Below are 17,502 nucleotides of genomic sequence, written 5' to 3'. Positions count from 1 at the left end.
GAAGAAAGGCAAATGTTCCTTTTACTCTGTTTTTATTTCAATGTAACATGCAGTAAGAAAAAAAACTTAACAGGTTGATTAGCACTTACGATGCTTACAGATAAAAAGGTCTTTAAAGCAACTTAGTCCAGATTTAAAGAAAATCGCTAATTAAACACTCACAATAAATCTATTCCCAAATACTCATTTTGGACGAAAATTTGAGAGCATTTGGTAAATATTTATGTCTGCTGTTTAGGCGCATTATCTTATATACTCTCTGATTCTTGGGATATCCAGCCCCCGTTTTTCTAACACAGCAGGGAAGACATATACATGTGATCAATTAAATTAAAGGAAGAAATGGAGTTGGGAGACTCCAGGGCTGCAAAAATATATACAAGCATTTACCTTTTCCAGAACTAAACATTTCTTCCATAAAAATATTAAATAGCCAAGCCCTATAGAACTAGGGCCAGGACTACTTCAAATATAACTTCTGTATTTTAAAAATATAGGGCAGAAAGCCTTTTGGATGATATTTATACATTTTCACATAATATTTCTAGGTCCCTAAATGAATCATGAAGCATTATGCAGAATCAACAAAGCCTATTTTCTTACATTATGTCTTAATTTAATCTCATAAATCTCTAGTGAATATGGTAGATAACTATGTTTTAGTACAAGAATTGGATTCAATAGGAAGTCTTTGTAGAAGGCTTAATATTTATAGCCATTTATTACCAAAGTTCAGGCCTATGTAGTGAATGGGTAGTTGGCAGACATTCGCTCTGTAAGACAAAGCAATCAGCATATACAACTTTTAACCCTACCAACAAAAAGGCAGGGATTTCCTACTTTGGAAATAACTAGGGCTTCTAGAGATGACATGTATTTCTTATGGTCTAAGGGTAAAAGAGGGCTGGGGAGGAGCGGAGCTCTCCCTTCACTGACAGCTTCTTGACGAGGCAGCCCTTCTGTCACACGTCTCTGCTGCTGATGGCAGTGTTAAGGACTACAGCTGCACAAGTTCAAACTGTCCCAGGATGAGAACAGGAAGAGCAGCTAGGGACACACAAACACTTCCTTTCCTATGGGACAGTGGTTGTCACACTCTGTGTTCTTGACGTTATGCTATGCCACCAACACATTTCAAGGTCCCTATTAGAGTAGTAAGGCTGATTTTGGGATTTGGCTACAATAGGGACTCAACTGGCTTTGGTTCCGTCTTACTAATCATCAAGTCTGTGGCAGCAGCCATCCTGACAGTCTAATGCTAAGCCAAGGTAAATTAACTACAGAGAAGATCAAACAGTTACTAAAGGAGCAGTCTAAGAGAAATGAGTCATGGAAAGAAAAGGGAAATTAAAATTTTTAGGGGTGAGAAAAATCTTGTTGCTCAGAACCATGTAAGAGGGTAGGAATGGCTGCTCCTGTGTGTCAGGAGTGGAGTGTGAAGACAGCGTAGCTGTGTGCCTGATGGACACTGTCCTGACTGCAGAAACTGCACCACTGACCTCTGTTTGTGTTAGAAAATAGTTGCAACTTGAATAGTTGAGCAATAATGAAATGTAACTAAGGTGTTGGGTTACATCAACACCATAAAGCTTCAATTTATGTGTAAGATTTAAAAATCAAGAATGATCTTAGATGGCCGGGCGGTGGTGGCGCACGCCTTTAATCCCAGCACTTGGGAGGCAGAGGCAGGCGGATTTCTGAGTTCGAGGCCAGCCTGGTCTACAGAGTGAGTTCCAGGACAGCCAGGACTACACAGAGAAACCCTGTCTCGAAAAACCAAAAAAAAAAAAAAAAAAAAAAAAAAAAAAATTAAAAAAAAAAAATGATCTTAGATGAATTCGTCTGAACTTATTTTAATTTTAGGTTAATTTCTAAAAATGTGAAGGAACCACAGTGCTGATACTGTTGTAAAGTTTAGCATTTGCAAGGCAATAAAACAATTCTGAATTGAATGAAGAGAGGTATGAAGTCATATATTGGCGGGGACCAAGTTTTCCCTGAATTTAAATAGACAAAACTACTTTGTAGAAAAATGCAAGTCCTGCGTCACTTCCAGGAATAACATCAGAATGGTGCACTGATTCATGCTCCAGGAATGAAAAACAACAGTCAGGCCAGGCTGAGAAGAGCGGGAGAGCACAAGCAGCAGCTGCTCATGTGCCCAGATGCTGGGTTAAGCTTGCACCTCTTAGCTAGAGGCTTTACCAGGAAGACCTTGTGTATTGCAGTTTCTGAGATGTCCCTGCAGAACCCTTTACAGCACCCACTAAGAGACCTACGCCCATGTGAGACTTTGGACATACAGCAAACTGTTGTTAAGGGAACAATCTAGTGGAATAAGACAAAGGAGATTTCATCGCTGTGTTAAATCTCATGTTAAATTTCTGACTACTGTTTGTAGATCTGTTCTCTGGAAACGTTGAGTAGAAATCTAGAATGACTGGAAGACCTCAACGATAACATTAATTTACTTATTCTCAGATAACTCTCTAGTCACAGTCCAAGTATACAGTAAGATGTGCAACAGGCAGAGAAGGAAAGGGACAGACACTGCAGACGAGTCCCTGGCCTCTGGTGGCCTAAGGTCTCAATAATTACTCTTGTCCAAATCCTTCTGTTTCTTCAATGGCAAATAACAGCTTTTCCTTCAGTTGCTCGTAGCTCTTGTATGGTGGGAGGTCCAGGCGGTTAAAACTGAAAGAAAGAATTGATGGCTTGAGACAGCAACACTTCAGAGGTCTGACAATGAGTGCTTGAATCACATAGCCTTCAAGGAACTGCCTTTTACCTTTCCAAGACTCATGCAAGTGTCTTCTCTGGTAAACTGGGACAGCAGCACCCACCCCTGTGGTAGAGTTAGAAACAAGCACACAGCACCATGCAGGTGCTTAGCAGACCCTCAGCAAATGTCGGTCTTATGCCGCCCCAACTACCCACTGTAGACCAGTGGTCAGCAATCTTACTGTAAATGGCCATACAAGAAATACTTTAGATTTTGCAGGCAGTTTTAGGTATATCATGTTAGAATAAGAAGTGATGGACCAGCTGTGGTGGCGCAAGCCTTTAATCCCAGCACTCAAAAGGCAGAGGCAAATGGATAACCTCTGTGCCAGCCTGGTCTATATATAGTAAGCTCTTGTCTCAAATAAAATCCATATAAACAAACTGAAATAAGAAAGACTCTCATCTAAGACTTTGTTTCCTCTAGAGTTTTTCTGTTCTACTATTAGCTGTGAATTTCCTCAGCCCAGCTGTTAGATTTGTAAGCAGGGTCTGGTTTTTGTATGTTTGTTGAGGTAGGGCCACACAGCCCAGGCTCCCCTCAAACTATAGTTGAGGGTGACCTCAGACTTCTAGCCCTGCTGCCTTCACTTCCAGGCACCATTCCCTGTTTTAACAGTATCTTCACATTTGTGCAATACCATCTTCATAAGGTAGCAATGAGTCTGCTTCTAAAGATACTTTTAGGACAAGAACTAGGTGAATGCTCAGCCAGAGGGGGGGGAAATATTACTCATGAAGGAAGATAAACTTAGGAGTTTGTTACCTCTTTGTCAGCATGTTTATGAAGAGCTAGTCAATTAAAACATGCGTGTACAACATGAGTGCAAAATCAGTTATATTCTTAGCTGGCTCGGCAGGTCAGATGACCCATGGGACCCATATGGTGCAAATGAAGGAACATCCTCATGGCCTTCCACATGTACAAATGTAATAAAAAATTCTACTTTATGTTTCTGTTTGTCTGTGTTGATTATATGCCACATGTGTGTGCCCTTTCAGGCCAGAGCAGAGTATCAGATTCTACAACTCTAGTGGAGCTACAGTTGTAGGTGGTGGTGAGTCACCTAAGAAAGTGCTTTTAGCCACTGAGCCATCTCTATAGCTCACACACACACACACACACACACACACACACACACACACACATCTCTAAAACTGAGCATAGTGGTCCACATCTTGCCAATAAACTCAGAATATTAAGGATGAGGCAGAATGATTCTAAGTTTAAGATTGACCTGGGCTACATAATGAGACCCTACCTTAAACAAATAAACAATTACTTCTTAGGCTGGTGAAATGGCTCAGTTGTGGAAGTGCTTGCTGCCTCCGGTTCAGAAGGTGGAAGAAGAAATTGACTCTCTAGTGTCCTGTGACATACCACATGCTGCAGTGCCTCCATGCCCACACACATCAGACATGCAGACACTCAAATAGGCTCATGAATCTAAGAACTGTTTTACATTTAAAAAATTCCTTTCTGTAGTAGAACCAATTTAAATCTTATCCCTGACTAGCTTACAAATAGGTGAAACTCAGACAATGGTTTTTATGTGTGTATTTTGTCTACCTGTAGGTCTAAGAACTACACCTAGTGCCTGTGGAAGCCAGAAGAGTGAACCAGAAAATAAGGTCTGACATAGCTCTGTTAGCAGAAGGCTTGCCTGGTATGTGCAAGTACCTGGGTTCAATTCTCAGAAATGAAAAAAATAAAAAAAGCAAAAAATATAAATATAATCCTGTTTACCATATTGCTAAGTAGGGATTCTTAAATTCAAACTTTGTTTCTTGTTTCAGAGAAAAGGTACAAGAATTCTAAATCCATGTTTAAACTTTGAGTGATAAGAAAAAACCAAAAAAAGAAAAAGAAAGAAAAAAAGAAAGAAAAGCCAGGCAGTGGTGGTGCAGGCCTTTAATCCCAGCACTTGGGAGGCAGAGGCAGGCTGATTTCTGAGTTCAAGGCCAGCCTGGTCTACCGAGTGAGTTCCAGGATAGGGCTACACAGAGAAACCCTGTCTCGAAAAACCAAAAAAAAAAAAAAAAAAAAAAAACACACAACTGTGAGGCCTTGCATTACCCTGTAAGTCTACTGAACATCCTGAAATCAAAATGGGTTAAACTATCTGGTATATTCGGGAAGTAGAATTCGGGAAGTAGAAAGATGAGGCATTCGGGGGCCGCTTGAGCTATGAGATCCTATCTCAAAAAGGGGGGTGTGGGGCACCTCTGAGATGGCTCAGAGGGTAAGAGCTCTTCTTGCTCTTCTGGAGGGTCTGGGCTCAATTGCCAGCAGCTGCACTAGGTGGCCAGAACACCTGTAACTTCCACATGATGCTCATACACTCATACAGCCACACACACACCCAAACACATAAATTCTGCCTCAGTAAAAAGATATGGGAAATTATTTAAATTATTTCATTACTAGTAAGTAGACAGAGGGTAAATGAATAAAAGACTGTTTTCTATATTTCTGATTTTGCTTACCAAGTATGGCTTCTGGGTAACCAATTTTCTTTGCCAACTTTTTCAATGCAGAACTTCTGTGGTCCATTACTCCCTAAAACACAACAAAAGTACAAAGTTTGTGGATTCAAAAGTTCTTTAATTATGCTTCCCAGTCCACCAGCAGTAGTGCCATTCAGAATCACTGATACAGGCCCCGTCCCACACCTACTACAGTGGTAGTAGGAACAGAGGCCATGCTACACATTTTAACAAGCTTCCAGGTGCTGCCAGTAAGTGATGAAATTCGAGAATCATTTTGTTAATGTATACCAAGAGGAAAACCTACAGCTGTATTATCATTGCTTAGCTAGAATAGCACAATTGCATATTAAATAACAGCCCACATAAGGATATATAAATATCCAATTGTCAAAACTTTACCCTGGGAAGTCAACAGGAAGGCCTGTGCTCACAGGTCCTGTACAACTGAGCTTTAGATGGACACTCACCTCTCCACAAAGCTTGTCTCCTCCCTCCTGTCAGACACAGCCGTGGCGCAGCAGCACCAAGCACTGCTTCATTAACAGGACACTACTAGTAGTGTCGCTGGTTTTTTTGAACTAGACTGGTCCGGACACTAAATGTTCTAAGTATATAGACAGCCATGCACAAAAAGTTCTTGTATCCTACTGACTAAATCCAGAATAACAGAGACTGGTTGGTAGTTCTTTTGTGTCTGCAACAATGAATCCTCTTCACTAGTAGTGATACATCCCAGTGAGATAAGGGAACAGAAATGGGTATCACAAATAAGAACTGTCAGAAATGCTCTGGACTAAGGAGACAGTCACTAACTTGCATGCTTCCTTCTATTCACTACAGTGTCTCTAACTACAGAGACAAGAGAAGCAGGCAATGGTTCCATTAGCATGTAACAGAGATTTTCAAAGTCAGTAGAATCCCATGTGTCCTATGACCATTGCCATGACTGCTTTTTCAAATTAGATGAAACAGTAATACATCCAACTTTAAGCCTGATGCCTGTAATCTCAGTACTTGGGAAGTATTATATGCAGACCAGGTCAAAGCCAGCCTCTCCTACAGCTGAGGCTAGCCCCAGTTATCTGTCTAAGAAAATAAATGAAGAAGTAGAAAAGAATGTAGCATACTTAAATTATTTCTTAGGTTGCCTGTTTTTATTCTTACCTTGATGCTGTGCCTTAATTACATATCTTCTATGCAGGCTCCTGCACTACAGTCCTAATTTTAGTCATCTTTCAAATGAGAAAGTATCCTACCATTAAAATTTTTAAAAAAAAAATATATTAGACCCTTGATTTATGGGGAAATTTTATGCAAGAAAATATAATAATAATAATAATAATGCAGGCATAGGGTGTTTGTGTGTATGCACTTGCATGTATGTATGATAATAACACATGTTATATGTGTATGTGCACTTGCATGCATGCCACAGTGCACAACTGGAGGTCAGAACTTTAGAGTAGTGTTTTCCTTCTACCTTTACATAAGTTCCTGGAAATTAATTCAAATTATCAGGCTTGTACAATGTCTTTATCTGCTGAGACATCTGAGTAGCTCTAAGAAGATAATAAACACACACACACACACACACACACACACACACACACACGTACGTATATACTTAATCTTTTTTGATTATTTTATGTATAGGGGTGTGCTGTCAGCATGTATGTCTGTATTGTAATTGTGTTACTAGTGGCCGAGAAGCCTGAAGAGAACATTGAATCTCCTGAAACTGCAGTTACAGATGGCTGTGAGCTGCCATGTGGGGGCTGGGAATCAAACCCCAGTCCACTCAAAGCACAGCCAGCTCTTAACTTCTTCTCTCCAAAGGAGGGAACCCAGGGCCTCATGCCTGTTAGTGAAGAGCTGTATCACTGCCCCACAGTGCCCATCTTACTCTGCTCTGATCTTTTATAAGTTACTTGGCAAGTACATTTCTCTACTATATTAAGCTTATTCCTTTTTCTCTTCTTTTTTAAACCTTTCTTTTCCTTTTCTTTTTTTTTTCTGAGGCTGGGTCTTATGTAGTGCAAGCTAGCCTCAATCATACTGTGTAGCTAAGGATGACCTGACTCCTAATCTTCTACCAACAACTCCCAAGTGCTAGGATTACAGGTATTTACCAACATATCCAGCTATTTCTCATTTTTTCTGTATGCTTTATGATTTTTTCAGTGTTTAAGATTTTTTTCCTTAAACTCAAATATAATCTTGAAAATGGTGACAAGTATTTGTCTACTTATATGTATCTGTTTAACACAGCTCTTTGTCAAACATACATGTAGAGGCAGGAGGACCAGGAATTCGGAATTAGCCTTGTCTACAGGGTGAGTCTACATGAGACCCTGTCTTATAAAATAGGGGAAAATGTACTGAGGTATGAACTAAAACATCATTTCTAAGTCCATAAAATCCAGGTGAATCATAGCTGGTTAAAACAGGTACATCTGTGTGTTGTATCTGATATGTTGCATACACAATTATCTCACAGCAGTAAGGACCAATCTCCACTCAAATCTCCTTTATACATACCCATAAGGTCAGCAAATCCTCCCACTGGCAGTCGGCAGGTTCCAGTAACAAACTGCAGAAGCCTCATCCTTTTCTCATTATCAATTTCTTTAACAAACTGTTAACATCACATTTAAGGAGAAATGTAAGTCATACATTATATACAGCTTATTGAGAAGAAAGGAAAATGATCGATCATTCCAAATCTTAAAAGAACCTGAGGTGTCAGCAACACTAGACAGCAAATTTACCGGTGCCTGTCAGAGCCTCAGCAGCCTTCCTTACTAGGTCTCTGGATGCTTTCTGAGGGCTCTCCCAAGGCCTCCCAGCTCCCTCCTTGTGCAGCAGCCTTGCCTGTCCTCTGTACACCTGGCTGTCCTGTAACACACTCTTGTGGTTATGCAAGATGCAAATGCCTAGCTGGAATACATTTCTTGGTTTCATGAGCATCTTTCCTCAAAATTTTAAGGGATCTGTAAGCCACATGTAGCCAAAAATGGGTTATTTTTTTAATCTCTTAAAAATCTGGGTCTAAGTATAAGGTATCCAGCAGATGCTTCTCTACTGTAGTATATTTTGGCTGAGTGAAATATATTTTGTAAGGAATTATTTCTCCTATTTACTTTTTTTTTTTTTTTTTTTTTTTTTTTTTGGTTTTTCAAGACAGGGTTTCTCTGTATAGCCCTGGCTGTCCTGGAACTCACTCTGTAGACCAGGCTCTACCTTCCAAGTGCTGGGATTAAAGGCGTGCACCACCACTGCCCAGCTATTTCTCCTCTTTACTAATGTCAATTATTTATTCAGTTAGTTTTTAAGACAGGGTCTCATGTAGTCCAGAGTAGCTTCAAGCTTGCTATATAGCTGAGAATGTCCTTAAAATTTCAAAATTGTCCTGTTTAGTCTCAAGTGCTTAGAAAATAGACATGGGCCACTAAACCTGGTTTTCCTGACAATTATTTCAGCTCATCTTTGTGTTTTGGGTGTGTGTGTGTATGGGGGGGGGGGGGGGTGTTCCTCTGTGTAGCCCTGGTTGTCGTGGAACTTCCTCTGTAGACCATTCTGGCCTTGAACTCACAGAGATCTGCCTGCCTCTTGTTGCCCAAGTGCCCAACTCATCTTTGTGTTTCTTAACGTGAATTTTGTTACATGTATAAAGAACATTTTACATTTTATTTTTAAACATTATGGTAAGTGGCCAGTGAGATGGCTCAGTGGACGAAGCTGCTTGCCTTAACCTGATGACTAAGTTCTATCCCAAGTAGCCACATGATAGAAGGAAAGAACTGATGCTTGTAAGTTGTTCTGACTCCATATGCAAATGATGATATGCATGTACACACATACACAATAAACAGACAAATAAGTGGAATACTGTGGTAAAACTTCCCATGTTAATTACTGTATGGGTATATAAACTTGTCATGTGAGCATGCACATGCATGCATGCATGGATGCACATGTACCTGTGTGGAGGCTAGTGGACAATATTAGATATCTTCCTCAACAGCTCTTTACCTTGTTTTTCTTATCTTTGAGACAAGACTCTCAAGGAACCCAGTTTGTGCTTTTAGCTACACCAGATGGCATCCTCAGGGATGCTCCTGTCTCTGGCTCCTCAGCTCTGCAATTACGGAGTATGCTGCTGTGTCCAGTTTTCCGTGTGTGTGTGCTGTAGATCCAAACTGAGGTCCTCATACTTTTCTGACAAGCACTTTATAGACTCAGCCATATTCCTAGCTCCCATGTTAATAATTTTTTAAGTGGACAATACAACAGCATTAACTCATTCACACTATTATCTATCATTGCTGTCATGAGAACACTCATCCTAAACAAAATTAACTCCCTATTGCCCGTTACTTCAATGCCACATTCTGTTTCAATAAATCTGTACACAACCAGGCAGTAATGGTGCACATCTTTAATCCCTGCAACTCTGGAAGCAGAAGCAGGCAGATCTCTGTAAGTTTGGGGCCAGCCTGGTCTACTGAGTGAGTTCTAGGACAACAAAGGCTACATAGAGAAGCCCTGTCTCAAAAAAACAAAAATAAAATAAAATAAAATAAATCTATCCACTTAAAAATCTCACAGGTAGAATAAACATGTTTGTATATGTCTTGATTCAATTATTTAAAAATTAAGATTTTAAATAATTTTAAAAATTTCACTAACTAGTTGGGAGGTGAAAGGCAGAAAGCTGATGGCCCAGAGCTCACTACATAGACCAGGCTGGTTTTGAACTTGTAGTGATTCTCTAGCTTCCTGAGGACTGTAAGTATAGATGTGTGCTACCCAAGTCAGGCCTCAAAACTTATTTCTTCACTTAGTGCTGGGGACTGAACCCAAGGCCCAGGTACAATGACTAGGGAAATGCTCTAAGCTGTATCTGCAGCCCTAACTGTTTCTTGAACATCCCCTATCCCCAGTGTTGTAGATTGAATTTGAGCACTGGAACATGCTGGGTAAGCTATACCTCCAGTACCAAATTCACATTTTTTCCCCTATTTCTGAGACACACTTTACTAAATAGCCTAGGCTTAGCCTCTGATACCTGTAATTGCAGGCGTGAGACACCAGGCCCAGCTCAGGACTCACGCTGCTTTAAAGCTTTACAGTACATTACATATCAAAGGTTTCATTCATTTTTGGGGGCTAAATGATGTTCCATTATATATACACACTACTTCTGATTTGTTAATCCATTGATATGCATATGGGTTAATTCTGCCTTTGGGTGAGCCTGAACACTGCCAAAAACATTGGTATATAGCAATATCAGTTTAGTTTTATGGTTTTAATTATTTTGAAGCAAAACTGTTAAGTCATGTTAACTATATATTTAAGTGTTTTAGACAAAGTCTCATGTAGTTAAGGCTGGCCTACACCTCCTCATCCTTCTGCCTCTTAACTGATATTACAGGAATGTGGCCACCATGCCGGGTGATATCTGATGTTTTGGTGAACTGCCACTGTTTCCCATTGCAGTACATTAAACTCTTACCAGAAACAAATGAGGGGTCTGGGTTTTCCACACGCTCATCAAAGGTTACTTCTCTCCATTTCCTAAATTAATGTGCACAAAGTCCTATCTAGTTTGGGTTTTAATTTCCATTTCTTAAAGAATTAAAGATTCTAAGGCTGGAGAGATGACTCAGAGGTTAAGAGCACTGGCTGCCCTTCCAGAGGTCCTGAATTCAATCCCCAGCAACCACATGGTGACTCACAACAATCTGTAATGAGATCTGATGCTTTCTTCTGGTGTGCATGAAGACAGAGTATTCATATACATAAAAACTGACAAATCTTTAAAAAAAAGAATTAGCTGGGCGGTGGTGGCACATGCCTTTAATCCCAGCACTTGGGAGGCAGAGGCAGGCAGATTTCTGAGTTTGAGGCCAACCTGGTCTACAGAGGGAGTTCCAGGACAGCCAGAGCTACACAGAGAAGCCCTGTCTCGAAAAACCAAAAAAAAAAAAAAAAAAAAAGAAAGAAAGAAAAAAGAATTTAAGATTTTGAGCATCTGTGATTTATTTTTATTTATTTGTCAGACTGTTTTTATTATTTGTAATTATGTATAGGGAAGTGCATCGACACACAGGTATGTCATGTGACTATAGGTGTTTGTGGAGGTCAAAGGCATTAGATACCCTGGAACTGGAGGTTCCATGGTAAGCACTTTACCTAATGAACAGCCCAGAGAGCAGGCGTTTTTGGAGAGATCTCACTATAAACCTAAACTATCTGTTAAATCTGACATCTGAACATTATATAATTCTTAATGAAGTAGTAGTGATCAAACCATACTGGATGGTTCTAAAAGAGTTCAAAAGGATTCACATCAAATGTAAATGAATCATTTTTTACAGGTTTTTTAGATATTTATTTTATGTGCACGAGAGTTTTGCCTGCATGTATGTATGTGTACCACACACATTCCTACAGATGGTTGTGAGCCACCATGTAGGTGCTCGGAACCAAACCTGGGTCCTCTGAAAGAACAGCAAATGTTCTTTACAGCTGAACTATCCCTCCCATCATTAAACGAATGAATCTTATCTTCTGGAGTAACCTGCACATTTTGTTCTGTTACTTATTTTGGTAAATTCTAAGTAAAATTAAGTAAAATAAATTAAAATGTATGTTGTATCTATCTATGAAATAAATTCGAAACAAACCTGCCAAAACCACATGATCTGCTTGCTTGACCTGGTGTAGTGACGGTAGATGGCATGTCTCTGCCAGTCATTCAAATCAATCTCTTGCATTCCACACAAAAGGACCTGTAGGAATGAAAAACAACAAAACAAGTTGTTTCTTTAGGTAACCAAACAAAGGTTCACATAAGTAGGGCTAAAAGGAACCACAGCGATTGAAACCACACTGAGCAAGCATCCGTAAACTACACCAAGACTTCTGTCTACCAGACTCGCATATTGAGTGAAATAGTTAATGAGTTGCGGAAATAACAAGACTTTTTGAAAACTCAATTATTGACTTATTTTATGTGTGTGGATGTTTGTCTACATACGTGTCTGTGGACCACTTGAGAGCCAGGTATACTCAGACCTGAGAACTGAAGTCAGGTCCTCGGGAAGAGCAAGCAAGCACTGCTCATAACCTCTGACCACCCTCTTGAGCCACAACAATACTTTTTTTTTTTTAAGTAATGCTCTTTTTTCCTTTTAGTATAAGTTAAGGGTATTTCAAATGTGTGCTAGCATAAAAAATACAAATACACTGGAAAGATGAAAACAATGATTTCAAAATAGATATCTGAAGGAGAATTTATTAGTGTGCTAAAATAAATAAAAATTTATTACCTCTAATTCCTTCGCATCAAAATATTGCAAATATTGCTGGGGAAGAATTTCATTAAAGCCCTCAAAGAAAGCTTGTGTCTGCTCTTCAACACCTCGAGACAACCTCCACTCAGCTACCATCCTGACAAATAAGAATGGAGATTGTATTAGGAAATTAAGATTTTATTTTTAAGTTCTGCAGGTAAGATTTAAAATGTAAACTTTATTATGAAACCTTGAAATACATACAAAAGTAGAGTAGCATGAACCTCTTTCATTTAAAAGAGGATCTTACAAAGAGGCCCAGGCTGGCCTCAAGCTCAAGACAATCCTCCTGCCTCAGCTCCCTAATGGCTGTGATAACAGGTATGCACCACCATGCCACATTTGAAAAAATAATTTTTTGTTTGGTTGGTTTTTGAGACAGGGTTTCTCTGTGTAGCCCTGGCTGTCCTGGAACTCACTCTGTAGACCAGGCTGGCCTTGAACTCAGAAATCTGGCTGCCTCTGCCTCCCAAGTGCTGGGATTAAAGGTGTGCGCCACCACTGCTCGGCAAAAATAAAATCTTTAAGAGAATTACTTTCTCCAAACTCTTCTTTACCAAAATATTGCAGATGTCAACTCTTTCTTCTTATGTACATCTCTCAACATTTAAAATAATATAAATTTTTTATTTTGTTTTAGAATATTTTCTTTAAAATTTTCTGACAAACAAATATGTGTATTTTAGGCATCTGAGTTCTTGACAATAACTAACCCAACAACAGAAGCATATATGTACATAAGACAAACCACATACTGACTTATAATACAAGTTTCAAAATGTTCAAAGACATTCTCTGACCACAAAATTACCAAGTTAGAAAAATTAGAGAAAAAAAGTAACTGGGTAAAGTTGGTTGACTGGCTTTTTCCATCTATTTGATCCATCACTTAGGGTCCCTTCCCCTAGCTGAGCAAGGGTCCACTGAGCTATGCTTGTCTTATTTAGGTTTGTAGCTCAGACCTGCCTTGAATCTGCTCTGTAGCCACAGCCGACCTTGACCTCCATCCCTCTGCCTGACAAGTGGAACTTCAGGTTATGCCACAATGCCTAAGGCAAATTACATCTTGTTGAAAACAGAAAAGAACCAAGCTTTACAAATATATCTTAAACTTTTTAAATGGCTGATTATTCACTGGCAATTAGTAACTGATTACAGTAATTGGCAATAAAGTTGTGCACTCTTAGTATTGAAAGGAATATTCAGCACAAGCCCAGGAATTTCAAGGCTTCTCTGCAGTAGGCTAGCATGAAGGTGAGTGAGCACTGGGAAGGTGTGAATGAACTGACTTTAGATCAGAAGTGTGAACAAATGCAAAGCATTAAAGCATAGACCGCAACAACTATTTTACCCATAAGCCTTTATTACATCTACAGTACTCCCCATAAAAATGTATACATTTCAGATTCTTTTCTCAACAGCTCGATGCATGGCATAGTGTTACAAAACTGCTAAGTAAAAGAGGACATCCATTCCAGGAGTGGTAGTGCCAGCCTTTCATCCCAACATGGAAAAGCAGAAGCAGGAGGATCTCTGTGAGTTCAAGATCAGACTGATAGACATAACAAACTCCAGGACTGCCAGGGCTACATAAAACCTATCTCAAGTAAATAAATAAATTAGTTAAATTAAATGATTCACCATGACTTCCTACCTTTAAAATCCAATTTTAGTCTAACACTAGAAATAAGTGTTTACATAAAAACGATTACCATAAAAATACCACCCTTTACTATTACTAGACAATTATTAACAAAAAGGCTAAATATGGTCAAAAGAAACATTGTCTTTTCTTCTAAAAAAGATGAACATCTCTTTTAATTGTGTCTAGGTTGTACATGCCATGTTTGTGAGTGCCCACAGAGGACTGCAGAGTGCAGCTGGAGTTCCAGATGGTTGTAGGCCACCTAATGTGGGTGATGGGGACCAAACTCCAAACTCACTGCTGAGCTGCTGAGCCACACTCCCTTACACACACACTTTTAGGGACACTGCCTCTTACCTGATGTATTCCTCCTTATTTTCTTCTGTCACAAGAATATTGCCACCATTGGGTTTCAAATCATGACTCTTAATTTCACCTAGAATTTCTTTATCAACTGAGAAGTACATTTCCAAACCACATTCTTCGATATTGTTTTCTCTGTACAAATGAAATTAGCACTATTTGTTATACATACAATTCAATCATAATTCAAATGTTTTAATTAAATTCAAGTTCTGAGTTTAATAAGCCTTAAATTATAACATCTAATTAAAAGAAGTTGGATTATAATCATATTACCTAAAACCTTGGATGCACTTCTATAAATTGTATCATACTGAACAATGACAAAAGTTTGACATACATATCCTTTAATGCAATACACGGTGACGTGACTATGGTGTGGAAGGAGGTAATCAGCAGCACGACACAGCACAGACTGTACACAGCACAGACTGTACACAGCACAGACTGTATTTTAATAAGTGTAAAGAGAAACTTACTTAACCCAGATGAGAGAATTGTAAAATTCTGGATCAATAGATTCTAAATCCTTAAGTCCAACTGGTTTATTCAGGATACGTTTATAGAATGGTAAAGAAAATCCAGTATCTATGAATTTCCCATGGAATAGAGCCTATATAGGAAGGAAGCAATACCACTTAAGATAACTGTATAAAAGTCATTAAACATCAAAATATGGATTAAAACTCCATTCAAAAACAAAAAAGTGTTGAGGCTGGGCATGGTGGCATATGACTTTAAAGGCAGCACTCCAAGACCAAGGTAGGTAGATCTGGAAGCCAACCTGGTCTACATAGTGATAAGTCAAGCCAGCCAAGGCTATAAAGTGAGACACTGCCTCAAAAAAACAAAACCAACAAGCAGGCAAACAATGCAAACAATACACACACACACACACACACACACACACACACACACACACACCCACCCCTAATGGAGAACTCACTTTCCCTAAACATTTCTAGCTGGAAAAATGGCAGAGTAGTTAAGAGAACTGGCTGCTCTTGCAGAGGATCCAGGTTCATCCCCAGCTCCCACACAGGGGATCACTACTGTCTAAACCTCCAGTCCCAGAGGATGACACGCCTTCTTCCGGGCTCCACAGACACTAGGCACACACATGGTGCACAGACATACAGGCAGGCAAAACACACCAATAGATAAAATAAATAAAATAAAAAAAAATCTGTCACATGATCTGTTATAATACTTACATAAAAATTTAGTATTGCTGAATTAGTAAACAGAGTTTTGTACCTGCACTTACCATGGCAATAAATCTGCCAATAAAACGGAAGTATTTCAGGTGGTCTGGATTGATGTAAGAAGCGGGGTTTATCTGCAGGCAGTAGTTATCCTTCCCTGCATATTCAAACAGGCAATACATTGGGTTCAGCACTTCATGTGACAAAAGAAAGAACCATTCTCTGAAATCAAAAGAAAACTTAGGATGAAAAATTTTGTAGGTAACCACATCAACAAATCACAGAGCAGTGTTACAGAGCTGTCAGGAACCTGCCCACATCAACTGAGATGGTTTTCCAATTGCTTGCTGAGTTTTCTAGTTTCTGTTCAATCTCACATTATGTTACATAGGATATTTATATATTCTTGAATTTCAAATAACCTAATATATCATTAGTTTTAAAGACCCTTACTTGATTGTCCACTAAAATTTTTCTGTTCATAATCATAATATGCACCCTAATTTCAGAGATATTAAAATGTGAAAATGGTTTGAGTTGATAGACATTTATACACAGGAAAGTTTAATATTCATTGTTGGGGTAATTAGAGTGGTTGAATGGCAACTAGTATTCTCCGCTCCATTAAATCCCATGGTGTACTTAAGGATAGCCACTGTGCCAGACACCTCACTATGACAGAGGAAGCACTTACTCCAGCCCCTGGATTATTAGAAATACACCCTGAAAAGCTTATTTTATCCATGGTCTGTCTATCTTTCTGTATGCGTGTGTGTGCATGCACATAGCTCACAACTGCCTTTAATTCTCATCCAAGAGATCTGATGCAATCTTCTGAACTCTTAGCACTGCATTCTAACATAACCAACGCCCCCCCCCACACACACACATAATTACAAACAACAAACCCTTTGTTGTTGTTGTTTTCCAGACAGGGTTTCTCTGTTTAGCCCTGGCTATACAGGAATTCATACTATAGACTAGGCTGCCCTTGAACTCAGAGCTTCACCTGCCTCTGCCTCCCGAGTGCTGGGATTATAGGGTACACCACCATCTCTCAATTACAAGTAAAATCTTAAATAAGATTTAAAAACAAAAACAAAGACCTAGTAACTGGTGAGATGCACTCACGAGTTAGTAAGCACACAAATATTCAAGTTCTGAACTAACTCATTAAAACAGTTTTAGCCAGGCATGGTAGTACATATCTTTATTCTCAGTACTTAGGCAGAGGCTAGAAGATCTCTGTGAGTTCAAGGACAGCCTGGTCTATATAGTGAATTCCAGGATAGGCAGGGCTATGCAGAGAGACACTGTCTCAACAGATAGACAGACAGACAGACAGACAGACAGACAGACAGACAGACAGACAGACAGTATTTCAGAAGCTAGAGAAATAGGTCAGTGGCTAACAGCACAGGCTGCTCTTGCAGAGGACCTGGAATCAGTTTCACAGCACCCACATGGTGGCTCACAAATATTTGTAACTCCAGTTCCAGGAGATCTAAGAGCTTCTTTTGGGTCCACAGCACCATGCACACATGTGGTGCATAGACATACACACAGGCAAAATATGAATACACATAAACAAAAATAAATCTTAAAAAAGAAAACCTTCAGAGGCTGAAAAGATAGTTCATGGTCAAGAGCACTTGTT

At 39.3% G+C, this 17,502-nt stretch overlaps 1 protein-coding gene across 1 annotated transcript in view; it reads right to left on the bottom strand.

Moving 5' to 3' along the window:
* Positions 1-15: 15 nt before the first annotated feature.
* The window catches only part of Itch (itchy E3 ubiquitin protein ligase), an 83,764-nt gene continuing 66,277 nt past the window's right edge, over positions 16-17,502 (bottom strand). The window contains exons 18-25 of the mRNA XM_034496683.2: positions 15,908-16,067; positions 15,120-15,253; positions 14,635-14,775; positions 12,609-12,729; positions 11,964-12,068; positions 7,810-7,906; positions 5,269-5,341; positions 16-2,694 (exon numbers count right to left, since the gene is read on the bottom strand). Coding sequence (XP_034352574.1) covers positions 2,595-2,694; positions 5,269-5,341; positions 7,810-7,906; positions 11,964-12,068; positions 12,609-12,729; positions 14,635-14,775; positions 15,120-15,253; positions 15,908-16,067 — 931 coding nt within the window. The 3' untranslated portion in view covers positions 16-2,594. The remainder of the gene's footprint in view (positions 2,695-5,268; positions 5,342-7,809; positions 7,907-11,963; positions 12,069-12,608; positions 12,730-14,634; positions 14,776-15,119; positions 15,254-15,907; positions 16,068-17,502) is intronic.

The sequence above is a fragment of the Arvicanthis niloticus genome, chromosome 2, assembly GCF_011762505.2.
Source record: "Arvicanthis niloticus isolate mArvNil1 chromosome 2, mArvNil1.pat.X, whole genome shotgun sequence".
Classification (NCBI taxonomy): domain Eukaryota; kingdom Metazoa; phylum Chordata; class Mammalia; order Rodentia; family Muridae; genus Arvicanthis; species Arvicanthis niloticus.
Note: the sequence above shows the minus strand (reverse complement) of the source record. Positions and strands in the feature narration are given on the sequence as shown.